This window comes from Meriones unguiculatus, chromosome 6 (genome assembly GCF_030254825.1).
Source record: "Meriones unguiculatus strain TT.TT164.6M chromosome 6, Bangor_MerUng_6.1, whole genome shotgun sequence".
In the NCBI taxonomy this organism is placed as follows: domain Eukaryota; kingdom Metazoa; phylum Chordata; class Mammalia; order Rodentia; family Muridae; genus Meriones; species Meriones unguiculatus.
In genome coordinates this window covers 21,891,739-21,914,426 of record NC_083354.1, presented here as the reverse complement: position 1 = coordinate 21,914,426, position 22,688 = coordinate 21,891,739, and the positions used below count along the sequence as shown (strand labels likewise).

General features: G+C 40.7%; 1 protein-coding gene across 6 annotated transcripts in view; it reads right to left on the bottom strand.

Annotated features, from left to right (window-relative positions):
- Positions 1-344: 344 nt before the first annotated feature.
- The window catches only part of Usp3 (ubiquitin specific peptidase 3), a 77,839-nt gene continuing 55,495 nt past the window's right edge, over positions 345-22,688 (bottom strand). For 5 of the 6 annotated variants that reach the window (XM_060384856.1, XM_060384854.1, XM_060384858.1 and 2 more), the window contains 7 exons: positions 16,367-16,513; positions 13,139-13,245; positions 12,963-13,043; positions 3,334-3,452; positions 2,950-3,063; positions 2,787-2,854; positions 345-1,062 (listed from right to left, as the gene is read on the bottom strand). In XM_060384856.1, the coding sequence (XP_060240839.1) occupies positions 897-1,062; positions 2,787-2,854; positions 2,950-3,063; positions 3,334-3,452; positions 12,963-13,043; positions 13,139-13,245; positions 16,367-16,513 (802 nt within the window). In that variant the 3' untranslated portion in view covers positions 345-896. The remainder of the gene's footprint in view (positions 1,063-2,786; positions 2,855-2,949; positions 3,064-3,333; positions 3,453-12,962; positions 13,044-13,138; positions 13,246-16,366; positions 16,514-22,688) is intronic. The other variant, XM_060384857.1, reaches the window with a different exon arrangement.

Below are 22,688 nucleotides of genomic sequence, written 5' to 3'. Positions count from 1 at the left end.
CTTACTACAGTATTTTTTAAGCTACTGAATTTAAGAATAGAAACTAGTCTTGTCCAGAATACTTTGATTTGGCTCTGCTTTCAGGCAGGGAGTGGGTTAAAGCCCAGACTACAGATGACTCGGCTTCTGCCTGGAGGCAAGCGCACAGCGGTCGGCTCTGGGGGCTAACAGCCCACTCTGATGGGCCAACAATCTGCCTCACAGCCCGCACCTCTACCACACACTGAATCACAGGGCTTTTTAAAACACTTATTTGCACTTCCCAGTGTTCCTTGCCTGTCTACCCCAAGGAAATATAACAGAAGAACAGAAACAAGAAATAGAGCAATTCCGGAACTCCAGCACAGATGCAACGGAACTGACAGATTTATTTAAAGCTGAGAAACAGCAGCCTGAGACACAGGCGGTGGCGATGGCCTGGTCCACTGACCTTCAGCTACTGCTTATGGTCAGAAGGAATTCCTGAGCAGTCACTGTGAAACCTCTGGGCCACAGATCCTGCGCACACGACCCTCACTGTGGAGTCGCTGACCTGGCTGCTGTGAAAAGGCAGCAGGTAGGGTGGCTCTCAGCATGTGAGTACAGAGCAAATGCAAATGTGCCTTGGTGAGAACTGAAAACATTAATATAAAAAGTCAGAACTAAGTTCTGGAAACTACATATAAAAATCGAATTATTACAACTAAAGCAGCCAATCAAAATGCCTGCTGAGGTTTTCTGGTAGAACAACAAAAATTAGTTGGTGGCCATATTGAGTAAGTCACTACCACTGACCAAACTAAACCCCAAACTGAAAATTGAAAAGTGCATAATGAAATTAACTCTTGGATCAAGTATTTATGGAAAATTGGAAATGTTTGTCCGGTATAGTTGATGAATCATGATCAGAGGAGGTATTAAAGTTTATCTGCTCCAGCTCTGGCCTGACGCTCCACATAAAAGAGAATGTAGGCTTTTGCCTTCCCGACGGTCTCCTCATCAGTCACTGTTACAGTGCTGTCATTGAAATGGAACCAGCAGCCTTCATGAGTTGCGTATGCCGTGTAATGTCCAGAACCGACTCTGTTAAGAAAAGGCAAAACAAACAAAAAAAAAAAAATGAAGGAAAAGACTACAGAAGGAAAGTAGTAAATGGCTGGGGGGTGGCAGATGTCTTTAATCCTAGCACTTAGGAGACAGAGGCAGGAGTTATCTCTGTGAGTTTGAGGTCAGCCTGGTATACATAGTACTGGGGCTATGCAGTTATAAACTCTGTCTCAAATAATGATGATGAAAAGCTACAGAAGACACAAAAGGACCTTTGCAGCTGAGCAGTTAAAGGTCATCAATTTAATAAGCATAATAATTAGAAAATAAAATCCTAGAGACCTCTAGTTTAAGATGGTGGTTGAGCTCTTCTGTTTACCTTCCTCTAAACCCACAGACAAGGAATATACTGACACTGGGAAACAGCTAATAAAGCAACCCACCACAAAACTGAGTTTCTGGAACAAAGCAGACGGCACTGAGGCAGGGTGGAAGCTAGAGAGCTGTGGACAGCCTCGTGAGCAGAAGCCACTGGACAGAGGCAAGACTGACGCCAGAGAATCAGTCTGCCCTCAAGAGAGGTACCCCTGTGACCTGGTTACTAAGGGCTCTGCCTGTCAGCACGGCCTGGTGTGAAAAGAGCAAGTGGAGAGCTCAGTAACTGCTACAAAGTTCCTTAGCATAGTTTTGCTCTCCCATTTCCTAGGGGAAAGTAACAGCATTAGAAATAAGTCGGGAGGTGGGGAGGATATATATATGAGACAATCACTGTAGAATCCCATGCAGAAATCCAGAGAGAATGCAAAACATAATGCAACCATAAAACAGGAATAGTATGTCAGGAAAAAAAAATAGATAATTGCCAACACAAACCATGACAGTAGATTGGCAGGATAAGACAAATTGAGAGACTGACTCAGCAAAATATATCTTTAGCAGAGATTCCAGGAGAAAACCAATGAGGTTGAATATAAAAAGTATTTCCTACAGCATCCCTGTTAACTACTAATGTGGAATACAGCTGATTGTCCTTATGTCTACAATCTTAGAAGCAACAGGATGCTTATAAAAAGCAATAGGGCTCGGGCTCCTGCCAGCTCAAAGTTAAGACGAGTCAGTGGAACAGTGTCTACACAGTGAGGACTGTGAAAAGACTGTGATATTATTGGTGGCTTGCCCAAATTTGAAAGTAAAATATTCTTTATCAGACCAGAAATCAGAAAGGTAAACCCAAAGAAAGTACAACCCAAGCTTCCAGGACCAAAAAAAAAGAGAAAGACATGAAAATCAGGCTGTTAGTTAACAAAACTAAAAATGAATGTTTTGTTTTGTTTTTTGAGACAGGGTTTCTCTGTGTAGCCTTGGCTGTCCTGGACTCACTTTGTAGACCAGGGCGGCCTTGACTCACAGAGATCCACCTGCCTCTGCCTCCCCAAGTGCTGGGATTATGGGTGTGTGCCATGGTGCCTGGCTAAAAATGAATTAAAGCAGATGACATGGATAAGTTATTTCAAATATTGTCACTTCCTAAATTTGAGTTGGCATAAAGACCAATGTGTGGTGGTGGAGTAGAGCATGGACTGCTCCCGATTCCGTTTTTATATGCCTTTCCTGCTTTGCAGCATCTTCTTTGCAGCAGCCCCTTTAATGACTCTAGATCTATTTTTAGGGAGTACAGGGACAACCTGTGAGTGACTAGAAATTGCAGGCCATCTTGTGTGGCCACCAAGTACTCCCAACTCCAAGAAGCTGACACTCACCCAGAGCCATGGTGCACCACCACAGCAGCGAGGTCATACAGGCAACTCTCTGGGCCACTGTTCTCTGGCTACAGAACAAAAGAGAGGGCATCAAGGGCTGAGTCAGGAGCAGCTGTCAAGGGCAGCAGGGCCCGCTCCCCTGGACCCCACCCTGCTGCCTTACCTCTAGTAGGTAGCACTTCATGTCCAGGCCTCTCAGTGGGAACTCTACATATGTATCGACTTTGTTTCTTAAATATGCTGTCCAGTGAAACCTTTTCAAGTGCAAGCACAGCACCTAGTGACAGATGAGCACAGAGAATGAGAACACGCTGTGAGTTAGCTCACCTTCAGTACCTGCTGTAGGTAGGACAGTCTCAGTGCATGAGCTGCCCTGGTTTTTCTTCTGCTACTGATAGTGCTCTGTTCCTGTGTACCTTATAAATTATCCAAGGTTTCAGCTCTGACTGCAAACCTTACAGACCAATCCAGAACTGTTCACATAATTTACAGGTGCTAAAAGAACATCTTCTCCATGAAAATACAACCTAACTGAAACAGCACTGACCTTGGGAAGTTTCTGGATCCAAAACTTTTTTGTGGACTTTTGTTTCTTTTTGCACTTGTGGCACATATACAGCTCTGTCTCGTCAAGTTCCTCTAGGTCGGTGAAGCTGCGAAGACAATCTGCCAAACGATTGGGTTTTAACAGTATTACAATAAGGTGGCTTTTACAGAGGCAGTGCACTGCAGAAAAAAAGACTTCCTTGAAGCAAAATGACCCAGGTTTCAAGCTCATGTTTAAGCTGGGTAAAACATTAAAACGTCAACCCTTCTTGGGCAAGCTGCAGACCAGAAATGTTTGCTGAGAAGAAGGACCATGCTTAAAACATGGTCACACTTATTTTACACTTATGATGTAAATGCTAATAAAGATGGATTCCTGATTAAATCAACATTTCAGTAGCCATTTCCTCTCAATGTGTGACCCAAGCATATTTTTTAAAAAAGTTAAATTTAGATCAAAATTTTCAGTCTTATTTAAAAATAAAAGAGTGTAGAGAACTAATCCAAACCCTCCGTCCAGCCTATTTCAAGGCAGGGCTGCATTAGCTGTTTAATCTGGGGGCTGTTAAACTGTGGTCCTAAGCCTGTCTAGCCAGCCACCTGGCTCTGTAGATAAAGCTCTGGTCATACCTGGCCTGGCTGCAAGAGCAGATGCAAATCTTCTGTGCTCACTGGGCCTGTACAGAAAATGTTTCTGGACATGTGCTGCAGTTAGTAACTTAGAAGTATGTGAAAAATATGTACACTGTGTGGAAAAATACAAATGCCTGTGTACCCAATTCTCAGAGCCTGAGTCTATGCACAGCAGCTGACAGAGCTGTGGAGTAGAAACCTATACAGATGTGGGCCAGAGCCAGCTCAGGTACTTCCTCAGCCTCTTCCTGATATGTGATCCCTGGCTTTTATGTTAATTTCTTTGCTTATCTTTATAAACTGTGTTGCTTTTGTTGTTGTTTTTGTTAAGACCCGGTTTCTCTGTGTAGCCTTGGCTGTCCTGGACTCACTGTATAGACCATGCTGGCCTCGAACTCACAGATATCTGCCTGCCTTTGCCTCCTTGAGTGCTGGGATTATAGGTGTGCACCACTGCGCCTGGCTAACCTGTGTATTTTTTTTTTAAGATTTATTATTTATACAGCATTCTGCCTACATGTATACCTGCATGCCAGAAGGCACCAGATCTCATGGCTGGGTATGAGCCACCATGTGGTTGCTGGGAATTGAACCCAGGTCCTCTGGAAGAGCAGTCAGTGCTCTTAACTGCTGAGCCATCTCTTCAGCCCAAGCTGTATATTATTAAACAGTGAATTTGCTTGGTAAATTGGGCAGCAAGCAGAACCTGGTTGGGCAAGGAAAGGCAATGATGTCATTGTTCTCAAAGAGTTTCATGTCAGAGTCTGCTTTGACTATATCTAGTCCCAGAACTAGAACCCCTAGGGAAAAATGTAGTTAGGACAAGGGCTAGCAGAGCTTATGTGCAGCCTGGTACTTAATGGGCCACTTTTGTGACTGTACTTTTGCTCCATGGTTCTAATACCTTCAAGTCACATATAGGCTCCCCTCAACTCAGTTTTCACTTCCTCTTTTAAACCTTTCTCAGCCTCCCCTTCTTTTCTCAGCTTGATCCTAATGGATCCCATTAACCCTGTGGTCCCCAGGAAGACATACTGTTTCAGCCATACCCTTCCTAGAGCAAGCCTGAGCTACTAAACTCAAATGTATAAGTAACAGAAGGTGCTGCATCCTCAAAGAGTCTTTCAAGCACCCTGTCTCTGTAACTGTAGAGATCACTGGCACTATGACTCCCCTTAGGCTGGTCACTGTGCTCTTGAGTTCTGAAACTAACCATGAGTGTTTTACATGATGCATGTGGTGTATCATGTGAAAAAGCTGGCTGTGGCAGGGTTTGGGGGATGTGAGAGAAGGGACATGGAATGAGGGAAGAATCGCTAGGATTCTCAGGCTAGGAGAAAAGAACTCAGCATGACAGAAGCCACATATGAAAATACCCACACACTCGAGGGTATAATCCCACTCCAGTGAAAAACCAAGGACCCCGTGTTTGCCACATCTGTTCAACATGGCCCTCAAAGTTTCAGCCAGAGCAGTGAGGCAAGAAAAAGAAAAGACAATGTGGAAAGGAAGGTTAAAATCTGTAAATGGGATGATTTTCTATGTAGAAAGTCCTACAAGACTAACAAAGAAGTTAAAGTACATGGGCAGAGAGAACATTTCCAAGACATCACTTCCTTCCCAAACCTCAGTCAATGCAATTCCAACAGAGATTCCAGCCAAGGGTCTTGTGAGTAACAGTAACGATGCCCACAACTTCCATCACATCAGCCAGAGGAGCGCTGACCTCACCGACTGCCCTATACAACTAGTCAACAAAATGGTGTGGAACTGGTCAAGACACGATCAGTGGGATGGGGAGAACAGAAGAAGCCCAAGTAGTTCACACGTGACAGACAGCAAAGGCAGGAAGGCTTGTGGGCACACTGTTACATGAAGACGCCCCGTGCTAAAAACATCATCTAGATGGCATTGCACCTCTCACAAAACAACACAAAATAGATCAAGATGGCATTTAAACAGTTTAGATGGCTATATATATGGCAGTAGCTGCAATACCAAAGGCAGAGCCCAGGAGAGCACATACTAAAAAATGGATGGTCTGCAAAAGATACTGTTAGAATGAAAAGACAAGATACCAAGTCATCACAAAAACGAGTGCACTTCCATACACTAACAATACACCAGCCAAAAAGGAAACAAGACAATTCCATTTGTAGTTGCATAAAAACATAAAACCCTTAGGGATGTGTTACATCAAAGCAAGCTCCTGGGCTCAACCCAGGTAAATCTGGGTTCAGCATACCCCCACACATGAAAATGAAGGCACACACATTATCTTACATAAATTTCATCATTACACACACACACACACACAGAGTCTCAGAAATAATTTTTACAATATTCTATGACTGTTCTTTGGTACAGCTATTAATGTTATCTCTCTAATCACATAAAATCTATTCAACCCTGACCTATTGGAGGTCACTGGGGTTAAATCTGTGCCAGTTGTTTCTAATTTCTGGTAATAAACAGTGCTTTAAAAGAACTCTGCCAGAATATTCACTAAGACAAATCAGGTAGATCTTCCCAAGAGCCACCTCCCACCTGCTGTATGAGGTTGGAATTGTCACCTGATCATTCTGAGAGATAATAGCCCTGGATATGAAGAAACTTCTCTAGCAAGTTATAGAACCCAAAGCCAGGGCTCTGATTTAGGACAATGATGCTACTGGAAATTATGCCAATGTCTGACTTGATTTGGTCCAGCTCCAGATTTGAATTTTTTTCTGTCATATAACATGCATACATTTTTTTATGTCAACTGCTGTTTTAGCACTTTTAAGACATTCTTTTAGTTTCTCATAAGCAGTGGCTGCCTACAGAGAAACTCTTGAACCAATTCAGTAATTTTGAAGAAACCTGTGCTGCTACCAGCTGAGTCTTCACACACATGACATGGCTGAGGCTCTTATTACTTTCTTCCTCTAAATCATTTGTTTGTTTTATGTATTCCAGGCTACCCTGAGACTCAAAATCCTACTCTGGTTACAAGTGCTGGGATTATCAGAAATTCTTTACCACGCCTAGTGGTCTTACATATTTTTAAGTTTATCTTTGAATATTTTTTGAGTTTTGCTGCTACTACGATAGGGAGGCTTTTGCTGTCACCAAAATGAATTTTTCCTCTACTTCCCTTTTTTTAAATTTTCTATTTTATGTGTATAGGCGTTTGTCTGCATGTATGTTTGCACCCCATGTGTTTGTAGTACCCCAAGACGCCAGCAAAGGGCATTGAATGGCCTACAGTTGTGAGCTACCATGTGGGTTCCAGGGACTGGAAAAGCAGCTAGTGCTTTCAACCCTGGGCCATCTCTCCAGGCCCTTCTTCTAATTTTTTTTTTTTTTTTAAAACTGAAGGATGAATGGGGTTGGAGATTTATAGCTCAGTGGTGGAAGCTTGCCTAGTATGCCTGAAACCCTGGGTTCAATCCTTACTACTGAAGGTGAAGGATGAACTCAGGATATAGCTCAGTGGTTGAGGGCACATTTTAGCATATGTTAAGATTTCTGGTTATGTATGAAAGAGGGGCGGGGACATGTAATCAATTCACCTGCAAATGTTGACATTCTGTTCTTTCTGCTCCTGAGGCTTATTGGTGTTTGACTGTTGGCTTCCTCCTCCAGAAGAGTGACCACATTGAGAAGTAGAGTTCCCAGCTTGATAGTTTAAGTGTGCACCATGGCACTGTTTGGGCAGGCTGTGCAATCTTAGAAGGTGGAGCCTGGCTAGAGGAGGTGGGTCACTGAGGAATAAGCCTTGGATGTGACAGCCAAGACTTGGCTCTGTTGTGAATGTTAAGTCACACTACAAGCTCCCCGTGCCACAGAGAGAACCTTGCTTTTGGGCCCTTCCCACCATGATGGATTACAGCCTCTTGTACCATGAGCCAAAAGGAAACCTTTCTCCTGTGTTGCTATCTCTGTGTTCTCCTCTGTTAGAAATGTAACAGACAAAAGTGTTACCAAGAAATGGAGTCTTGCTGTGATAAACCTGACTTTGTGATTTGTGGGCCTTTAGAACTGGTTTATTAAATATCTATCTATCTATCTATCTATCTATCTATCTATCTATTACACACACAAATTTGTTTATTTAATGGAGGAAATTTTAAGATAGTATAGTATGCAGATTGAAACATGGTTGTGGCTCACTACTTTTGCCAGATTTACAGGGAGGGAAAGAAAGCATTAAGAACATGTGCGACCAATACTCTTCAAACTCTTCCACAAAATAAAAACAGAAGGAACGCCACCAAACTCATTCTATGAAGAAAATAAAAACATGAGTGGTTTTGAGGGGAGGTGTGAGCAGATATGAAACTAGATGAAGTGGCTTGAACAAATCTGTGTTGTTAAAGATTAGTGTTGTTAAGGATAAATCTTACAATCTAGAGAACAAGATGACTTAGTGGTAAAGGCATCTGCTGCTAAGTCTGACAGCCTGAGTACGATCTCTAGGGCCCACGAGGTGGAAGGAGAGAACAGGCTACCCCACACCATCCTCTGACCTCCATACATACAAATGTAATATAATTTAAATGTTTGTATTTTGTGCTGGAACAATAGGATTGGTAACTCAAGGCCAAAACTTCACTCAGTGAAGACTCCATAAATATACAAATTTATTTGGAAGGAGAGGGTTTGAATACAGTGCAAGATTCAACCCTTAGTAACATACTCAAACAGGACAATGTCCAGGTCCAGCTCTGCAGTAGACTTGAATCATATAGAAGACTTATACATAATCATGCATTTCCATCTTTACATAATAAACTTCAGCATACTCCAGCTCTCCAGGAATTGCCTTTAGTTGATGAAAGTGGTTACAAAGAGGGATGAGGTTATTTTGAGTTGATATTTTTATTCAGTGAGAAGATTTTAGTTCCATTCTTCTGAATATATGGATACAATTTTGTCATTATTAAAAAGACTTTCCTTTCTCCTGTGTATTATTTTTATCATCTTTATCAAAAAGTAGTTGGCTGTATCAACGTGGACTAACATCTAGGTTCTTTCACTTATCTTTGTCAGTTATTTGCTTTTTTATTAATATACAGTCTTTGGTATTATGACTACTTCTAATGTGTTGAGAATTCAGCAAACTTTTCTACATATATTGTGATGATTGCAGGGATTCTGTCCTTCATTTTGTTGCCATTCTGTATCACATTTATTAATTTGAATATGTTGAACCATCCTTGTGGCTTTTTTAATATTTTATTTGTATATTATATTTTCTATTTTACAAAAGCTTTGGTAGGTCAGCTCCTGTGTATCTCCACAGGAAAGATGCTGGGCAGAATCCTTCAACCTCGACTTGTTCTAGGCAACACATGCTACTTATGCTTATTAATGATTCACTGTAACGGATACACATCATATCCATCTACCCTTCCATCCGCCCCAACTCCTCAGTATTTATCTCTTCTGCTTTCAAGTTGTTGGTGTGTGTGTGTGTTTTCAAGTGTGAGTAGAAACATGTGATCCATATATTTGTGTCTAGCTTATTCACTTATTTGACCCCTTCTGGTTCCACCCACCCATTTCTCTGCAAAGTGTGGGATCTACCAGGCCAGTGCGGTGGTGTTCAGAGGTGAGACGTATGGACCTTCAATTACTGTTTCAAACACATTCCTGATCTCTTTACACTTTCTGTTTCTTGGTAAAATTTTGAAAGGTTGTTGTGTTCAGGAATTTACCCATGTCTTATAGTTTTTTAGAGTTGTAAAGAATGGTTCATAATTTCTTTATAATTCTACGGTATCACTCCTCTTTGGTTTTATTTGGGTTTTCACTTTCTTACTTACGTCTATAGCTTTGTCAGTTTTATTTATTCTTTCAAAAAGCCAACTGATCGTTTGTACTGTCTTGGGAATTTCGGTTTTATTTCTGGTTTGACCTTTTCTTTTTTTGATGCACATGTCTATTGTAATGCATCTCTCGGCACTCCTCCTGCTGTGCTGTCACTTTTTATTTCCTTCTGTCTTTAAGGTCATTTAAGAACAAGTTGGTTGTTTCCCTTGTATATTTTCCTTTGTTTTTAATTACACTTTTACTCTGTTGTGACTTTAAGTGCTTTGTTCTGAGACAGAGTCTCATCACATAGCTCAGGCTGGCCTCAAATGTGAAATTTTTTGGCCTTGGCTTCCCTAGTGCTGGGATTATAGGCATGGGCCACCACACCCATTTTAATCTCTTTATTAAGAGAGTGCTGCATGTGCTGAAAAGAATGTGTATTCTCCAACTGGAATAAATATTCTGCAAATGCCCATTAGGTCCATTTACTTTACAGTCAGCTTACCTCAACGCAGATCTTCTGTCTAAGTATTTCTCCACTGAGAAGAGTGACATGTTAAAATCCCCAGGTATTATTATATTGATTGTACTTTCCCTTTAGAAATGTTTGCTTTATATTTGGGTGGTTCCATGTGAAGTAAATATAATTGTTAAATCTTTTTAATTGATCCATTTATTAATATATAATGGACTTGTATCTTTTCTAACCATTTACTTTGGATCTCTGTGCATCTTTACCAATGAAGTGTGCTACTTGTAGACAGCAAGGTTAGAACGTTAAAAATTCTGCATTAGAAAGTAAGCAAAAAAAAAAAAAAAAAAAAAAAGAAAGTAAGCAAAAAGACATATTAGTCATAAAGGAGGTTATAAGGAGGTTTCAACTATGTCATAGTTTGCAGGAGGGCTGTTTATCTTTCCTTCGCAGTAGACAGATACATGAATTCAAATTCCTGAGTATTTAAGTACTGAAACGACTAAAAACAAGTAAGTAATGCAACTGACAGTGGCAGGTTAACCCTCTAAGTGAAACTCTTGGCTTCAGAATGTGCTTTCCAACTGTACAGAAGTTTACTGAGATGGTCAGAACTGGAAACTAAGAAAGTGTTTGAGTAGCTTCCTTAAAACAGCTGTGTGATATATTTTGAGTTAATTAAATTAGTTTAGTCTAGTTTACATGTTGTCTCTGGTCTGGCTAACTTAAACCATTTACTACTGATAGGTAGCTTTCTTCAGTCATCTGGCGGTTTCTGTTTGTTTTATGTAGTTTTTGTTTTATCTCTTTTTTTTTTTATTAGTTTGGTGGTTTTCTGTGTGCAAAAGGCTCACTTTTAGTGAGCAGCACAGTCATGTGTTTTTCATAACATAGCTACCAGCTACCTGGCCAATGGGTTTGCAGGAGCACTCACGTTGCCACTTCCTGTTTTCCCATAGGAGTGCTAGGGACATAGATGCTCATTTATCCAGATTTGACATGGATTCTAGGGATTCATTTCAATAGGTCCTCCTCACACTTGCATAGTCTTAGTCACTGCTCTATTGCTGTGAAGAGACACCATGACCAAGGCAACTTATACAAAAAAGCTTTTAATCAGGGACTTGCCTACGGTTTCCATAGTCTGACACTGTTTTGGCCTCTATTAGATTTCTGCTACAAAGACTACTATGAATATAACAAGTAGTCTCCAAGTTATTTCTCTCTTGCTGTCTTAGGATTATTTTGTAGCTCTGACATGTTCACTCTAACACATCTTTGGTAATGGTTTTCTGTTGGACTTAGGAGCTCTGAGCTTCTAATGTGGGTGTCTGCTGTCCCTGCAGCTCTGGCCTGGGCAGTTTCCAGCGCCTCCCAGCTTTCCTTCACTCTTTGGAAATCCTACTGTGGTGCTTTCAGAGTCACATGTTCACTTTGCAGTGCCCTATAGATCTCGTCACTTTCTTACTCTGTCTTCACTCATAGTGTATGCAGGTCAAGCATGGGTAGTGCCAGAGTATGTGGCTTTGTCTGCTGTTCTGGAACTCTAGAACATGACAATTCTGGATAACACTGAGATTTCTATATCTGTGGTCCTAAAATTGGAGGCGAGACCTTTCTAGTTCCTACATGGTCAATCCAAGTAATGCCAAGTGAGAGACAGTCTTGACTGTATTTCTGGATATGAGGTTGGAACTTCCTCAGTTTTCCAAGGTGACAGCAGTAATAATACTGAGGTTTTGGCACCAGCAGTTATGAGTAGGACTCAGAAGAGCTGCCTTCTACTCTCTTGAATACATTCTATCCCCTAAAGTAGGATAGTAGCCTAGCAGTACCTGGTGGGCAGCTTGGGCTCTGGGGTAGCAGGGTGAGTTGCTCTTGAAGCAGCTCTTCCCACAAAGGGCTCAGGCTGGAGGACTGTGGGGACCTGTGGTTAGGATGGGATTGCTAGCATCTTACTGTCTATCCTTCCTCTCGCAGTGCAAGGGCCACTGGCAAGGATTGTTGAAGTGCTGCAGTCTGCTTTGTCCTAGTCTCTGGTGCCCTCCTGACTCTCCACACTAATTTCTAGCGATCCCCTACCTCTCAAAACATCACTCCTCAAAATACACTTTTTCTACTGAATGTGGGGACACATACCTTGAATCCTAGCACTTGGGAGGCCAAGGTGGGTGGATCTCTGTGAGTTCAAGGCCAACCTGGTCTACACACAGTTCCAGGGCAGCTGGGGCTGCATGGTTTCCTTACATGCTCAACTGCATACAAGGCACTTCATCACAGCCATCTGGATCTTTTCTCCATAAATTTTCAATCAGGTCTTTTTCTTTGATTACCCAATATGGAAGAAATGAATTCAAAAATCTCCCACAGTATATGAGAATTTTAATGGTCTTGCCATTAAAAGCCAGTCTTGGGACTTACCTAGACACTTGTTTTCTGAAATTACTGTTGTAACTGACGAAACTCTGGTTAGTATTCTCTCCTTTGTTTGTAGATATGTGTGGGATAAACTAAACCCTGCTTCCTTTGGCTAGAAAAAGCCAATATTAAAAAGATAAAACTAGGAGAAACCTAAGTGTGTTACCCTTCATTGACATTCTGCATGGACGTGTTCTTACGAAATAGACTCTGGGAAGTAAGTTCAACATGGTTGTAAACCACATTCAGATAAAAAGCTGAATAGACTGTGAGTCCTTACAGGAAACTCAACATTAAAATGCCCTTACCTCGTAATGAGCAAACCGGGCCATTTTCCTGATTCTTACAGCGCTTGCTTCTGAACTGACTTGGAATATCTAAGGAGAGATCTTAAAAGGAGAGAACCGGAGTTGTTAAAGGCATGTGACTTCACTATGGGGTTACAAAAGAACAGAGCATCATATACCTTGCCAGTATGCCTTACCTAGAAATGGATCAAACTTCCTTGACTCTGTCCCACATATGAGGCAGTTGACCTCGTTCTGGAGAATTCCTCCAAATATTGCTGTGACGACAGTTGAGGCTCCATTTCTAAAGACAACACCACACAGGAAACAGCTCAGTAAAAATGCTCCATTGACTCTTAAAACATTAACACTGGGCAAACATATCTCATGTATGACTGTATATGGGACAGGATGGCAGCTTCATCATCCCCAATACAGCCCTAGGAAAAGAAGCCTTGTGTTTTCATCTTTCACTCTACAAGGCCTTGCTGAGGATACAGAATGTTCTAAACTACTTGAGGATATGATGGCATATCTTCAACCTGAGAAAGTAAAGACCTTTAATACAGACTGAGTAGCGACTGCACACTTGTAAACAGTACTATTTCATAGTAACAGTATAAATCAAAAATACCTACCCTACCTTATCAAACAAGGCAAAAGTAACCACCCTAATGCTCCATAACAGTTATGCCTCTGTTCCAGCAGTATGAACACTAAAAGTGAAAGTCCTGACTCCAAGACTTGCTAACGGTGAAATCCTTAACACCAAACAGTAGTTCAATAGTTCGCCATTACTTTATTAGCAAAACCTCTTCTTGCTGAATTTTTCCCCTATAAGTTTGTGTCTTGGTTCCAGACTTAGCACAGGCTCGGGGACAAGAAAGGTCGCCTGGAGTACTGAGTGTCCTGAATGTGGACACGGTGTCTGTGCTCCATTCTGAGCATACCTGTTTGTAAAGTCAGCACTCACAGTTGCATATATTCTGCTATTCCTGCTTTGTAGACCAGGATGCTGGGACTCAGGACTCAGCTCAGGTCATGCAGCTGCTCTTCACACTAAGCCCTTCATTTAACCAAGACACTATCAATGGATAGTGAGGTGGCTCAGTGTCTGCTCTCATTAATAGTGCTATGATAGCCAAGTGTCAGGCCACATACTTTTTGTTTGTTTGTTTTGTTTTTCCAGACAGAGTTTCTGTGTGTAGCCGTGGCTGTCCTAGACTTGCTTTATAGACCAGGCTGGCCTCAAACTCACAGGGATCTGCCTGCCACTGCTTCCCCAAGTGTGGGGATTAAAGGCATGCACCACCACGCCTAACTAGGCCACATACTTTTAATCCAAGCACTCTGGAGGCTATGCAGGCAGAGTTCAAGACCAGTAAGACTGGGAGGAGACAAGGGAGGGAGCTACAATCAGGATATAAAATGAATTTTAAATAAAGAAGAAGAGTTCAAGACCAGCCTGATCTACATAGCATGTGCAGTGACTGTACAGTGTGACCCTGTCGAAATGATAATAATAAGGTATTACAACAAATAGTTGTTTGTGAGCCTTGTGAAATTATATGCAATTACTTGAACCAGAAAAATAACCATTTTGTCTGTAGCAACCAGTTTCTCTTACACTGAACAGCAGTTTCTATACCATACCAAGTTAAAGCTACTGCCATGATGCAGATAAAAACCTACTCAAGCAACTTCTTCACTGCATACAAAAGAAATAGATCTTAAAAGGTTGAGCGGACATTAGGAACTACACAACATAATAACCATTTCAGGTTTTCCATTTATACATGTGTCATAACCAAAGAACATACAAAATCTACTCAAAATGGGGAACTACAACTGACCCTTTCATGCCAATGTGCATATGCAAAGTTACCTTTAATTGAAATGGAAACTGCTTCATTAAGAAGTGCATTATAACTCATTCCCCATAATCATTTCCTGGGAGAAATCAAGTTTCAGCCTTCTAATGGATGTGTCATTAAGATTCATAAATAATTTCCAAAGTGCTTGCTGTTCTGTTGTATTAGCATTTCTATCTTACCACCCCACTCCTCCCTTCAAGAAATGCTTTTAACAAACATCACTAAATCTTGAAACACCTCCTCTTATGAATTGAAAAAAATAAATAAATAAAAGGAAAGTTTGATTTTTTTTTTTTATTTGATGATATATTTTTCTTCTCCTAACTTGCAAGTACTATTCTTTTGGGTTTTTTGTTTGTTTGTTTTTCTAGACAGGGTTTCTCTGTGTAGCCCTGGCTGTCCTGGAACTCTGTACACCAGGCTGGCCTCGAGCTCAAAAACCCACCTGCCATTGCCTCGTGAGGGCCGGGATTAAAGGCGCAACACCACTGCCTAGCTGCAATTACTAGTCTTTACACAGAATAATACTGAAATTTGTCCTAAAAGCATATCCTATGAAGATTATACACTGCAATTCCAATGGAAGGCCCAGGGCATCATAAGATAATGAAGACATATACTCTCTCATTTCATACAGGGTATTTTTGACAGAGCCCAATTCAGTATTTCTATATGTGAATATGCCATGATTATTTATAAATATAAATTTCCATTTAGCACTATCTTTAGGTTGGTGCCAGGAGGACACACAGTCTGACTGGATCGTGTTTCCTGTCCACACTGCACTCTGACTTGCAGTTCATAGTACTCTTCTGTGGCACTGCAGGATGAGAGTGATACCAGCTACCAGAAAGTACTAGTCAACCCCACCTACTCCTTTTTTTCTTTGCAGAATGTGTCTTGTAAATTCCTCTCCTACATAAAGAATACCGGCAATAGAAAAGGGTTGAGCACAGTGCCAGCGTGCAGGACGCAGGAGCACTCTGAGTTCCAGGCTAGCCAAGAGCTACAAAGTAAAGCCCTGTCATTTTTTTTAAGTGACTAGAATCCAGACTGAATAATAAATAGTGCTGAGACTAAAGGTGTGAGCCACTACGCCTGGCTAAAATAACTGTTCTTATATCAGACAGAGTATGTTTCATGCAGTTAATGTAAAGGAAACAAGACAAAGTACTTGGTTCATAGTAAGGGACAAGAAAAAAAAATTCAGTTTTCTTAAAAATATATTTCCACTGTGTGTGCGCCTGAGACAGGATCTCACACAGCCTAGAGCTGGATTCATAATAATCGTCCTATCTCACAATCCAACATTATGGGATTACAGATTTGGGTCTCCGCCTCAGTAGTATCATGTGTATATCTAGTAGAAAAATGCTAAATTGTTTACTATATTAAAATCCCACCCACAGTAATGTGAACCACAATAAGAATGAAAAATTAAAAGCACATGACATTCCCCCCCCATAAAAAAAAAAACCACACACACATACACACAGCAACAACAGCAGACATTTCTGGGGGTTCTGAAAGTAACAGTAAGCTAGGTCTTACATGCAGCACTTGTTATTTGCAGACAGAGTAGAATTCTCCTGTAGAGTCGCTGAGCGGGGAACACCATTGAAGCCACCCTGAAGTTCCAAGTGTAGGTGATCCAAAAGGTAGCGCATGAATTCGTGGGCATCCTGCTGCTGATAACCCCTGGAAGGAAACAAAAACAGGCTGGGGGAGCTCTCCCTGCCCATCCAACATCACAAAGGACTGCAGCCCCATGCTCACAAGCATGCCTCCAATACCCCACCCCTCGTCCTCACCAGTTCCACACTTGACACCTATTTCTCTTAATTTTAAAAGCCATGGAATACCAGAGAAAATTGGATTTGTACTGATTTTCACTGACCTCTCTACTTTAGAGATAAGCTGAGGGACAATTAGGGGTGGTGACATGTGTTTTATGTAAAATCCTGCAAGAGAGTCCTAGAGACAGCATACAATTTTGCACTTCTTAAATGGACCCTGAAATTTCCCACTCTCTTGTGGGTCCTCTCTAGAAAGGACCCAAATCTTTACATTGCACAACTTCACCTAACCTGAAAACTATGTCTAAGCCTATACTAAAAGAAGGAAGAAACTTAGAGCACTTATACATGTTTAAAAACTCATTCTTCAATCTAAGAAAATTACCTGGGCCCAGTAGGGAGATGGCTTAGTCCATAATGTGCTTGCTTTGCAACCATGTGGATCTGAGTGCAATCCCCCAGACCCATGTAAAACAGCTGGACACAGCACCACATAATACATGCCTGTCACCCCAACAATGTTCGTGAAACATAAAAACCCACGAGGCCCTACGGCTTGCTTGCCTGGTCAACCAGCCTAGCTGAATCAGAGAGCTTGCTAATTCAGTGAGAGATCCCAGCTCAAACATAAAAAGGAAAAAAGGAGGGGAGTTAGTTTTTAAAATTAATTAATTTAAAAAATTTTAACCAATTTTAAAAATAAATTAAGAAACACCAAGCTGGGCTGGAAAGATTGCTCAGCGGTTAAGAACACTGGCTACTCTTCCAAAGGATCCAGGTTCAAATCCCAATACCCACATTGGCAGTTCATAACTGTCTATGTAATTCCAGTTCCAGGGGATCTGACATGCTTAATCTGACATACATGGAGGTAGAACACCAATTAACTAAAATAAAGTAACTTAAAAAGAGAAAGAAAGAAAGAGAGAGAGAGAGAGAGAAAGAGAGAAAGAGAGAGAGACAAGAAAGAGAGGAGAAAGGGAGAATGAGAGAGAAAGAGAGAGAGAGAGAAAGAAAGGAAAGAAAGAAAGAAAGAAAGAAAGAAAGAAAGAAAGAAAGAAAGAAAGAAAGAAAGAAAGACGAAGCCAGGAGGTGGTGGCAGGTGACAGTGGCTGGTGATAGCGTTTGGGAGGCAGAGCTGGCAGATCTCTTAATTCAAGGCCAGCCTGGTCTACAGAGATCCAGGATGACCATGACTACACAGAGAAACCCTGTCTCAAAAACACATTTAAAAAAAAAAACACCAGCTGTCAACCCTTGATCTCCATAAGTGTACACACAAAGAGTTAATATTCTGCACATCCATCTTAAAAGATGCATTTTGGGCCAGAGAGTGAGTTCTCTTAAAAATACACTGACTCATACACAATTATGCACCATAATATATTGCTTGAATGCACATAGCAACATATTCTTATATTGCTTTTAGATTATATTTAGGAGAGGAAACTTCATGGAATTCTTACACTAATCCAGATCAAGGACTAGTGAACAACAACAATGAAGAGATCCAAATAAAAGAAACAATGGTATATAAAATGTATTCTAAAACTATGATAGAAAGTGTCCTATATACATCTCACACTTACGGTTCTCCTTAACTGGTAAATTTTTCTGGTGACTTTTAAGAGTCACTCTTTCAAACAAAGTTTCACACAGAAAAACTCTTCCAGTCACAGTTTCCCTTAATATTTATTTTTGCCCTTTCCTAGAAATTAAAAATTATGAAGTCTCCCATTAATGGAACTTAAAAATTAGAAACTCAATTTATTCACTATAGGCTGTCTTAAATATTATATATATATAATTAGCACCTATCAATATATGTTCAAATTCTTCTAACGTTAATGTGAATTAAAATGTTAAAGTGCAGCTGGGAGGTAGTGGTGAGTTCAAGGCCAGCCTCTTCTACACAGGACAGTGCCAGGACAGCCAGGGCTACACAGAGAAACCCTGTCTTGAAATATAACAAAAATCAAAAAACAAAACTAAAAATAAACAAACCTGTCAAAATGCATAGTCCAAAACATCCAAAGCTACTAGTTCATATACATACAAAGAAAGGGCTTTAACCCAATTCAACACATCTACTTGTTTTCATGACTCAAAGGTAAGATTGGTATTACCTATAACTCGTATCACAAAAATTTCACTCTTTCCCAAATAATCTAAATCACATATTTTTTTTCTGAAATGTACCATGCAAGTCAATACCTTGTAGTAGAACAATTTCTATTTTCATCAGGTGAACATATACTCATCCCTTTAAAAATCAATCTACCTGATGAATGCTAAAGAATTTCCCAGTTACACTGTGATTCTCTAATTCCCCAAAAATTCTCAACTCACATGAGCTCACAAATAACTCTTCTATAAAGGTAACTTATGAGTTGCTATTTAAAAATTTGAAATTTACCAAACCCAAAGTCATTGTTTTTTTTTTTTTTTTTTTTTTCTGGTTCTCACTAAAAATGCATTTACACTATATCCCTTAAGAAATATATGGCTAAATCCCAACACTTGGGAGACAGAGGCAGGAAGATCGCTTGAATTAAAAAACAGCCTGTTCTACAGAGTGAGTTCTAAGACAGCCATAGTCACATAGTGATATCCTGTCTCAAATCCAAAATAAAACAAACAAACAAAAAAACAAAACAAAACACACACAAAAAAAGGAGGTGGGGTGGGGGTGGGGCTAGGGCAGTCAGATCTCTGTGAGTTCAAGGACAGCCTAGTCTACATATCAAGTTCTAGGACAGCCAGGGCTACATAGAAAGACCCTGTCTCAACAAAGTAAAAGTAAATAAAAGGATTTTCTTTTATGTATGAATATTCACATGCATGTCTGTGCACCATGCGACTGCCTGGTGCCCACAGGAAGCCAGAAGCTGATGGACCCCTGGAACTGAACTTAGCAGCTGTGTGAGCCACCACGTCTGTGCTGGGACAAGCCCAGCTCCTCTGTAACAAACAAGTGCTCTTAACCAGTGAGCCTTCTCCCCAACAACCTTATCACTAATTTCATTTTAAAGACTTCCAGATAAGCCAGTGAATCTGTTAAGTATTACTTAGTATTTTATATCTTCAATTGTTCCCCAGTTATACAACAATCTAGGCTTCAGAATCCTCTACAGCTACCTTAGGTTTCTCTTGTTTTGTAATTAGGATAAATGACGTGCATATTGTACATTTCAGAGGTGTCACCAGTATTTGCTTGTGAACTAATGAGGAAAACCCAAATGCAGTGTCTGTGACAGACCAGAATTAAAGAGAAAAGACAAAGGGAAAGGACAAAGATGTTAATAGTAACGGGGTTCTTTACAATCAAGCATTACACCTAAGATTATCCTCCTCTCTGATGCCTACAAAAAGACTAAGAGACGACTTGTCAAAATGGTGATAGGAGAAATCACACTGCAAATACAGGATGCCTGGAGTACCCTTTCTAAATGGAAGGCCAAGAAAGACACACTGATGCTGCACAGTATAGCAGAGCAAAGGGCAGGGTCTCTTTACAACAACTTGTGGTACAGTAGAAATGAGCATTTTAAAGACAAATCACTGTTCTGATAAAGAATTGCCAGACAAATGGTTATCTGTTTTGCACCTGGTTGGGAGTGAAAGCAAATATTCTGAATAATGAAATATTACAATTGGCATATCTGTGTGATACTACGTATTGGTACTGCTAAGCAAAGGATAATCTACCAGGATGGCTAAGACCAATCAGCATAGGAGCAGACAGGTGTGGTGGTGTGTGGTGTGGTGTGGGGTGGGTGTGTGTGTTTAGGGGGGTGTGGATGCCTGTAAATCTAGCACTCATCAGACAGAAGCAGGAAGATCAACAAGCTCCAGACCTGCCTAGACAACTGAGTATTATCTCATCTCAAAAAGAAAAAGAATCAAAATTATTTTACACAAGTGGAGCCTGTATATCCCCCATCTACTCAGGAGACTCAGGCAGGAGGATCATAAATTTAAAGCCAGACTGAGCAACCTAATAAAACCCTGTCTCAAACTAAAAAGGGCAGAGGATATCTCAGTGGTAGAGCACTTGCCTAGGATGTACAAATCCCGAGGTCCAACCCCTAATACCACACATGAAGCAGGAGTAAGACAGATAGTGATGGCGCACACCATTAATCCCAGCACAAGAGGCAGGGGTGGGCAGATCTACGAGTTCTATTTAGCTTGTCTCAAGGGAAAAAAAAAAAAGGAAAAAAGAAAGAGAAAAATACATGCTTCTACAAAGTCTATCAATCTGGGATAAACATCTTCTAAGATCCTAAAACATATCAGTTTTCTTTTTCTTTTGGCAGGAGGTGGAACAAGGTCTTTCTGTGTGTAGCCCACCTCAAACCTGCCATCTTCTGACTCAGTCCTGAGAGCTAGGATTGCAGACCTGCGTCTTCACACCTGGCCCATTAATGGCTCTTGACACTGTTTGCATACACGGTGGAATTTTAAGTTCTATTCATATGTAAAATATCTTTTAACACAGAGAGTTATGTTTTAGGAAGTCAAAGCAAATCAAGTTGTACATGGAAGCAGAAGTTAGATACAAATTGTAAGCGAATACCACATAAGCTGATTTTACTTATTTTTATTTTATGTCATTGGTATTTTGCCTGCATGTATGTCTGCATGAGAATGCCAGCTTCCCTGAAACTAGAGTTACAGACAGTTATGAACTGCTATGTGAGTGCTAGAAATGAAGCCATGTCCGTTAAAAAAGCAGCAGTGCCCTCAACTGCTGTGTCATCTCTCCAGCCTCCTTGATTTGATTTCTAAAGAGGCTTACATGAAATGAGTATCTATAGCTGGATCCTAAAGAAAGAGTTGGGGATCAGAAAGCAAATTCCGTAGGCAGAAGCAGGTGAACAGACACTAAGACCACATTGATGGAAATAGGAGTAACAGCCCCTATCACAAAAGACCATCCAAATTACAAGAGCATAAACACTTTGATCCAGCAAGTCCACTTTCAGGTAACTATACATATGTACCTAAGACTGTTCATCTCAGCAATGTTCACTATTGGGAACAGCAACACACACACACACACACACATACACACACACACACACACACACACACACACACACACGCCTATCTACAAAGCTACAAATCTACAGAGTTACAAGAAAGGGACTATTACATATAATCATCACACGTTTAAAGTTACATACTCTTATGAACATATAAAAGTTTCTATTACTGAAAGCACACATGGAGATCTAGTAACTGTTTGCTTCCAGAAAACAGAAAGGTAGTGAGGAACCATAGTGAAAAAAAACATTCACCTATCTAATCTCAGTCTTTTAAATTTTGAACCATGTGTATTTTGCCTACTAAAAAGATGAACAAGGCTAGGCATTCTAGGAAGCCATACATAAAATGGATATGCACCCTGGAAAAGGTCAAAATGTGAAGAAATTTCCTTGCTAGGTTAGCTGGCTTTTGGTTCCAGTGGGGAATGTCGCCTTCATGTGTACACAAAAGCTGCTGCATTCACGGTTTTGCCCACGATCACTTCATAGATGAAAGATTCTTACTTCTATATGAATGTTTATGTTTCTGATCCTTCAAATTTCATCTCCGGAGTCAGTTTCCCCAGACCTTGCCTTGTATTAATCAAGGAAAACAGGCTTTACAAACACAAAAATGGTTTGGGGATATAAATAAATACAACAGGAGCATAATTCAGTTATGAGCTTCCACATGGCCATGGGTTAAGAGTCACACTGACCCACTCAAGGAGCTCAGTAGCACTGCTACAGCATCCTCACAGAACCCACACAAAAGTGCCCCCCACTCACTGCTGGGTGCTGTGTGGTGATAATCTCAAGACCTCCCTCTTTCAACAAAGGGAGATTCTTTGGTTACATGAAAATGAAGAACAGTCTCAATTATTGCAGAACCAGAAGAAAGCCAGCTGATGCTCAGCAGTAATTAAGGCAACATCAGAACTCCAGTGTACCAGAAATCACCCCAGAGACTCAAATGCATTTCTCAACCTGGCTATCTCTTCTCAAGTTCCTTTATTCATCAGTAGAATACTAAAATCGGTAAATCCA